This window comes from Neoarius graeffei, chromosome 13 (genome assembly GCF_027579695.1).
Source record: "Neoarius graeffei isolate fNeoGra1 chromosome 13, fNeoGra1.pri, whole genome shotgun sequence".
Lineage (NCBI taxonomy): Eukaryota > Metazoa > Chordata > Actinopteri > Siluriformes > Ariidae > Neoarius > Neoarius graeffei.
In genome coordinates this window covers 41,054,519-41,062,766 of record NC_083581.1, presented here as the reverse complement: position 1 = coordinate 41,062,766, position 8,248 = coordinate 41,054,519, and the positions used below count along the sequence as shown (strand labels likewise).

At 39.9% G+C, this 8,248-nt stretch overlaps 1 protein-coding gene across 4 annotated transcripts in view; it reads left to right on the top strand.

Annotated features, from left to right (window-relative positions):
• Window positions 1-8,248, top strand: part of rprd1b (regulation of nuclear pre-mRNA domain containing 1B) — a 52,643-nt gene that overhangs the window by 33,968 nt on the left and 10,427 nt on the right. For 2 of the 4 annotated variants that reach the window (XM_060937733.1, XM_060937732.1), the window contains exons 2-8: window positions 206-495; window positions 616-745; window positions 899-1,038; window positions 1,767-1,891; window positions 3,363-3,489; window positions 4,222-4,397; window positions 4,964-5,653. In XM_060937733.1, coding sequence (XP_060793716.1) covers window positions 345-495; window positions 616-745; window positions 899-1,038; window positions 1,767-1,891; window positions 3,363-3,489; window positions 4,222-4,397; window positions 4,964-5,113 — 999 coding nt within the window. In that variant the 5' untranslated portion in view covers window positions 206-344 and the 3' untranslated portion in view covers window positions 5,114-5,653. Of the gene's footprint in view, window positions 1-205; window positions 496-615; window positions 746-898; window positions 1,039-1,766; window positions 1,892-3,362; window positions 3,490-4,221; window positions 4,398-4,963; window positions 5,654-7,634; window positions 7,687-8,248 lie in introns of those variants that run through there. The other 2 variants (XM_060937735.1, XM_060937734.1) reach the window with 2 other exon arrangements.

Sequence of the window (8,248 nt, the reverse complement as noted above, 5' to 3'; positions counted from 1 at the left end):
AGGTTGCATTTGTGATTGGGCCAGTCCTTAAGGATGATCAGTAAGCACATTTGGAATAATCCAGTTAGTGACACTTCTCAATTAATCTGTAAATAAGATCTTAAATACGTCTATAAGTGTGTGATTATTTGTAATGCATGACTGCAATGTGTGTGTGTGTGTGTTTTAACTCCTACTAAGCCTTGCTCGTGTCTCATATATTCAGGTAACCATCAGATCTTCAAGCCAAGCTGAAGATCATTCATTCATCTAGCCACAACATGTATTAACACTGCAACTAAGCAGTCAGACCCAGACATTTCCCTGGTTGTATTTGGTTATCTGCTTTAGCCTTTCACGTCATCATGTCATCGTTTTCGGAGTCTGCGTTGGAGAAGAAGTTGTCCGAGCTGAGTAACTCTCAGCAGAGCGTTCAGACACTGTCGCTGTGGATCATACACCACCGCAAACATTCAGGCGCCATCGTCCGTGTGTGGCATAAAGAGCTGAAAAAAGGTAAGAATCGATATTTTATGCACTCCATAATATTTGTACTGCACTTGTGGTCAGGAAAAAAAACCCCACTTTGTTTTATAACATGTAATTTGTGAATCCTTTCTTTTGCATGTTTCGCAGCCAAAAGCAGCCGGAAGCTGACCTTCCTTTACCTCGCCAACGACGTCATTCAGAACAGCAAAAAGAAAGGACCGGAGTTCACGCGGGATTTTGAAGGAGTCCTTGTTGATGCCTGCTCACATGTAGCGAGGTTAGTGTGCCCTGGTGTTTCTGTGAAGGAAAGTCAAGGGGAAGTAACTGTTTTGCACTTATTATTATTTCTTTCTCATGTCTGTTTATCTTTCACTGTTCAACCTCCTGTTCCACCATTTAAAACCTCCTCCTCAACCCTGTGTGTTTGTAGAGAAACAGACGAGAGCTGCAGGAAGCACATGGAGCGGTTGTTGAACATCTGGCAGGAGCGCAGTCTGTACCGCTCCGATTTCATCCAGCAGCTCAAACTGGCCATTGAGGACTCCAACAGCCCCAGACACAAAGCTGCAGGTTGGTTCACACACTCATGCCATACATTCTACAGTACAGTAATCTTTATTAGGTTCCCAAAATGGGGTCTTCGTACCTAATTTACAAGTGCTGTAAAAGCAAATAATTATAATTACAAATAATAAAATAAAGTATTTTAAGGAAATGTATAGAAAGGAGTTGTCAAAAACCTAACGAGTACTATTTACAAATGTTATCATCAAACTTAACAGAGCTAGGTGTACAGTTACCGCTCAAAATAATGCAACTCTAAGTTACGTTTAAAATGGATACTGATAGAGACTTGGAAATTACCTTAGGGAGTGAATTCCAGACAGAGATCCCTCTATAAAGAAAAGAGTTCTGTGCCTTGGCAGTACGACACATAGGGATCCTGTCGTGTGTATTCATCTACAGCTGACCAAGATTAAAATGCTGACTCTGGTACCTATTTGATAATTGCTGTTATGGGCTAATGAAATGTTTAAGCTATAAGCAAGGAGTCAGTTTTGAGCGTTCAAAGCTATAAATATGAGTAAATAAGTACTTAAAAAAACTTAGAAACAGTTAATGTTAACTCTGAACATTGTAATTAGATTTCACACACTCAGAAGCCACACCCACTTCACTGTGACGGACTGACAGACACATAAGCCACGCCTCCTTTCACTGTGAGTAACACACGTAGGCCATGCCTCCTTTCACCAAGTCTGTTTGCGATTGATATTCATTGTGTTTGTGTTTTGTAGCAGATGAGAAGAAGGGGTTGAAAAGAACATTCCAGAAGGTTCAGGAAGAAGAGGAGGAAGACGATGACGATGATTACAGGACTCAGTACTCTCCCCATGAGACAGATGCCATTGGCCCACAGCTGGTATAAATATGTCATTATAACCAAAAAAATCCAATGCACACACTTTTTACACTTATTACAAATGTAATCAATGAGATGAGAAAGAAAGTGCAGGCAGGCAGGGTGGAGCAGTTGGGGAAGGATTTCGGGAGTCATTTGTGATAGGAAAGTCCCAGCAAAAGTGAAAGGTAAGATGTATAAGACAGTAGTGAGACCAGCTGTGATGTATGGATTGGAGACCGTATCCTTAACGAAGAGACAGGAGGCAAAGTTGGAGGTGGCGGAGTTGAGGATGTTAAGGTTTGCGATGGGAGTGACGAGGTTGGACAGGATAAGGAACGAGCACATCAGAGGGACAGCACATGTGGAGAGCTTGGGAATGAAGCTAAGAGAGATGAGACTGAGATGGTACGGGCACATCCTGAGAAGAGATGCAGAGCATGTTGGAAGGAGAATGTTGAGGATGGAGCTGCCAGGCACACGAAAACGAGGAAGGCCAAAGAGGAGATACATGGATGTGGTGAGAGAGGACATGAAAGTGGCAGGTGTGGTAGAGAAGGATGCGGAAGACAGGGAACAATGGAGACGAAAGATCCGCTGTGGCGACCCCTAATCGGGAGCAGCCAGAAGAAGAAGAAGAAGAATCAATGAGAGTGGACACATTTATCTGATCTTCTGTACAAGGCTAATGTAACAGGAAATCACCCAAACAATTAATACATGGGCCAAATCTTCATATATTCATCTCATCTCTCATCTCGTTATCTGTAGCCGCTTTATCCTGTTCTACAGGGTCGCAGGCAAGCTGGAGCCTATCCCAGCTGACTACGGGCGAAAGGCGGGGTACACCCTGGACAAGTCGCCAGGTCATCACAGGGCTGACACATAGACACAGACAACCATTCACACTCACACCTACGGTCAATTTAGAGTCACCAGTTAACCTAACCTGCATGTCTTTGGACTGTGGGGGAAACCGGAGCACCCGGAGGAAACCCACGCGGACACGGGGAGAACATGCAAACTCCACACAGAAAGGCCCTCGCCGGCCACGGGGCTCGAACCCAGAACCTTCTTGCTGTGAGGCGACAGCGCTAACCACTACACCACCGTGCTGCCCCCCATATATTCATATATTTAATCAAATTGTTATATTGAATGAAATAATGACAATGCTGAAGTGGGAGGAGCAACTTCAGGAGGTAGAGTTTATGGGACTGCACTAAGAAAATAAGAGACTCTGGTTAACTAAGATGGCAAGATTCAGCTATACAGTGAAATTTTGTTAGTTTTTATAGGTTATATTAACTCGCACTGTGTCCTAATCCACATCAGCAAACACCTGGACTTGGCTTGGTCCCTACGTTTTATGGAAATGTTTGGGTGAAGTTTTCTTTTTTCTCTCTCTCTCTCTAAAAGCCTCCTCATGTGCCTGGCTTGCTTAAGTAATAACTGAAAACGCAACTGAGTTGTTTTCCGTGTTTTGGGACAGACAGAGGAGCTGGTAAAAGCCCTGCAGGATCTGGAGAACGCTGCGTCCGGCGACGCCACTGTGCGCCAGAAGATCGCCTCTCTGCCTCAGGAAGTGCAGGACGTCTCTCTGCTCGAGAAGATCACAGGTCAGGTTCAGGAACTGCTCTGAAAGAAGAGTCGAGAGATTTGGAAGTTGATTGGGCATTGATTGTGTGTGGCCAGCATTTTGTAATCCTGTGTTCATACCCATATGCAAATCAGATACCAAGAGTAAAAAACAAAACACAACACCACATAGAAATGTGCTGGGTTTTTGTTTTTTGTTTTTTTTTAGGTATTTCAGAGTAGATCTGTACAGTGTTGGCGAATATTGTACAGATCTAATGATGAAAGAAAAATAATGTAAAGAAGGTTAACTTTTGTTTTATTATTATTAGCAACACATTTATGCAATTGTTTGTTTACCTGTTGTGTTATTTCTGCATTGTAAATTTATATTTACTTTTATTAATAAATATAATAAGCATTTATAATCCATTTATTAGTAATCATCTTTTGTATTCAAAATTAAATATGGTTTAAAAATGAGTTATGTCTCCTCCCCCCCATGGCTTTTTTTTTTTTTCACCCCCAGATAATTTTTAACCTACATAAATATTCCATATCTTTCCACACTCTGTTGATTAATCTCCATGGAATGAAATTAAGAATATTACTTTTTTGGTTTATTATCTGTTCTGGAACTCACTAAAATACGCTAAATGCTAAAATCATATCATCATTCCAGGCTGTTTCTGTCGGTACCTTAAACACGTAGCTATTGAGCATGACTTGCTAGAAGTCAGTGTTTTATTAAGTATCGTGTTTTTGATGTGCAGATAAGGAGGCAGCAGATAAGCTATCGAAGACGGTGGATGAAGCGTGCCTGCTGCTGGCTGAGTATAACGGGAGACTAGCAGCCGAGCTGGAGGACCGCAGACAGCTGGCCCGCATGCTCACTGAATACATCAACAGCCAGAAGGAGGCGCTGAACGAGCGGGAAAAAAAACTCGAGGTACAACACACACACACACAGTCTAAACAGGGGTTTGTATAGAAGCCTGTACAGTATGGCTACCATCAACACCATACCCATAAGAGATGCACTGTATCAGCATCTGCTCGTCTTCTAATGTCTAACAGTTTACGATTTTTCGCTGAAAAAGCAAGAAATTAATTTCTCACATTTGATAATTTCTCTTTGTGACATGCTGAATTTGAAGGAGTGATGTAATTAAATAAAAGCCTGTAACGGAAGAACTGATGATTAAGTATTGACGTTATATAACACAATGAAGAGGGCATACTGCTGTAAGAAAATAATTACCAACACAGTGGTGTGTTTTATTCCTCTGACACCACACCAGTTAAATTTTTTCATTTATTAAAGAATGTCATGTTTTTTAAATTTATTCCTAGTTACCCTTTAATGTTGTGGAACATCTGCAAAACACATTAGCGCCTGTTATCACTCACCACTATGAGCTGTTACTATGGAAACGATTAAGGCAATTCATTAACAACTTCTGACCAATCAGAATGCAACAGAATGAATTTTTCGGCTGATGTGCGGTGTTCCAGGAGTACAAGCAGAAGCTGGCGCGAGTCACTCAGGTGCGCAAAGAGCTCAAGTCTCACATCCAGAGCCTGCCCGACCTCTCGCTCCTGCCCAACGTCACCGGAGGACTGGCGCCACTGCCTTCGGCTGGAGATCTCTTCTCCACTGACTGATCACTTCTTCTTCTCTCTTCATCCCTCCGTCCTTAGTCTGGACTCTGATTCCACCATCACCAGCCGTTCAGCTGATATCAGGCCAAATCCTCACCCTCTGGCCTTTGTGTTTGGTTTTGGTTTTTAGAAGAAAAAAAAAAAATCCTGCTGAGTTTTCATCAAAACAGCAAACATGAAACATGACTCTGCTGTCTTATTATTAGAGTTTTTTTGTTTTAATGCTTTAGGGTGTGATTTGGCTTTATTTGCTTATTAATAATCCCATGAGATGTCTGTGTGGTTTGCATTTTTCCCCCTTTTCATTTGCTCAGTTATAGAGACCTGGTAGCTGAAATAAATGAAATAAACAACTAAGTGAAAGAGCCTCATCATCAGGTTGGAGCGACACCAATTAAGACTGGGTGATATACTCTACGTGTCGTGTTATCATAAGCTTGAACCTTCATTGGAGAAATAAAGCTCGAGCATTTGAGACTTTTGTGTTAAAGACATGGTAATAGTTCATTAAATAATCAAATTTAAACAGTTTTCCAAATGAAAGATGTCTTGGTTTCTGATGTTTGCTCTTTGTGGAAATCTATCTCAGCCAAAATTTTTCCTCAAACCATGGCATAGAGTGACTTGTTAACTGTTAATATATCTGAAGAAAAAAAAAAAAACACTGAGGGTGGCCATCTTGAATCTGCCATCTGTAATCCACAGATATAAACTATTCTTCACCCTGTATCTGATTGCTGGAGCACTGCTAGAACGTTACAAGGGCAGCCATTTTGGACTCCGCTTCCCAACGCTTGAAAATGCAATTGCACTTGAAAGCTCGAAGCGATACAGATGCCAATATACAGCACTGCGTCATTTTGGTAGTTTATTTTTAAAAAAATTATGTATTTTTTTTTAAGCTTTCAGGTGACAGACTTCCATTACTTAACAAGCAAGACATTTTTTTTTTTTTTGTTCCACTGGAGTGACAAAAAGTAAGACATCTATCTTGGCCAGAATGTTTCTTGTAAATATCTTCCTCAAACCATAATACAGTGTAACTTCCTGTAATCTATAAACATGAGCTAAAGATCAACGTGTCGCTTAACCCTGGAAGGTTATGACAGCAGCCATGTTGGACAACTAGAATCTTTTTTTTTTTCCTATTACCTCCCAAAGTTCGATGTTGGAAATTTACCTGATGTGTAACACTTAATACTGTTTTACCTAATTGGCTACATGGTGACATAGACTACCATTTCTTGCTAGTACATACGAAACTTAAAGTTCTTAAAGTAATAGTAATTGTTCGGCAAAAAATCTAATTCATACAAGATTCTCCTTTACAGAAAATTTGTAAACGTTCTCAATGAAAAACCAAAAAGATTTCTTTTTTCATCTTAATTGTTGTTTGTGTCACAATAAAACAACAATTTGCACCTTTAACGTGGTAGGCATGTTGTGTAAATCAAATGCTGCTAACCCTCCAAAAATCCATTTTAATTCCAGCTTGTAATGCAACAAAACAGGACAAACACCAAGGGGGATGAATACTTTTGCAGGACACTTATGAAGAGAGTGCGTATGTATAATAATAATGGCGGGTTTTTTTCATGATCTATCAGATATATTCCATTCAGCTAGCATGATATTGAACTTGTCTTTGACTCGTTCAATATCATGCTAGCTGAATGGAATATATCTGATATACCACTCAATGCCAGCCAATGTTATTTAAATATAATTTTCCTGCCTGGACTCCACCTTCCGAAGTATGAAGATAGAATTGTACTTAAAAGCTAGAAATGATGTGGCTGATAATGCAGTATATTTCTCTACTGAATATTCCATACATTGATTTTGGTGTGTATTTATGAGAGAAGATTTTGAATGACCTTGACCTCCATGAGCAACATTGGCCTTCAAATGACACCAAATATCATAACTTTTTTTTTTCTCCCTGAAAGAAGCTCTGTTGAACTATATTTTGTCTTTAATGTACGTTACCAAAAAAAATAAATAAATCATTCGTCCCCGACAAGAAAAGTCTTTTGTGGTGAGAGTAGAAAAGATGATGATATTTCTGCTCATATTGTCCTAGTATGCGCTACTGACTTCACACTGTGGTTGATATTCATGTGAACAAGTGTATCTACTGTTTGCTGGTTTTTCTTTTTCTAAAGGCAGGTACATTTCATAGTATATTCCTGAAAAAATGTGCTCGAAGTGGCTCATCAGAAATCAGTACTTTTTCAGAATTTGAGCTGATAATGAACGATTAGCTCAGAGAAAATATTAACAGCAGGTCTTAACTAAAGAAAGTGTCTGTTATTTTTATCCCCCCCCCCCCCCCCCCAGGTGATAATTATGTTCCAACTGCATACACAAGTACCTCGTTTGCACTGTTTTTGCATTTGAATCTCAGAAAACCTCACAAATATTTTCCTCTATTAAAAAATAGCCTTACAATTACAGCAGTCATGAAAGCTGACATCAACAGACGCTTCTTTGTCTCTTCAGTTTTTCCTTTTTGTGCTCATAGGTGTCCGCTGCAGCTGGACTCATGGCTTAGGAGGAAGGAAGAACATTACAAGGTGCAGTCTTTTAAAGTTAGAGCACCTTCTGTAACTGTTGCACAGCTAGCCATAAAGGGTGGGTGATATGACAAATACATGTAGCACAACAATAGTGTTGCATTTCTAATAACATATACACTACCGTTCAAAAGTTTGGGGTCACTTTGAAATGTCCTTATTTTTGAAAGAAAAGCACTGTTCTTTTCAATGTAGATCACTTTAAACTAATCAGAAATCCACTCTATACATTGCTAATGTGGTAAATGACTATTCTAGCTGCAAATGTCTGGTTTTTGGTGCAATATCTCCATAGGTGTATAGAGGCCCATTTCCAGCAACTCTCACTCCAGTGTTCTAATGGTACAATGTGTTTGCTCATTGCCTCAGAAGGCTAATGGATGATTAGAAAACCCTTGTACAATCATGTTAGCACAGCTGAAAACAGTTTAGCTCTTTAGAGAAGCTATAAAACTGACCTTCCTTTGAGCAGATTGAGTTTCTGGAGCATCACATTTGTGGGGTCGATTAAATGCTCAAAATGACCAGAAAAATGTCTTGACTATATTTTCTATTCATTTTA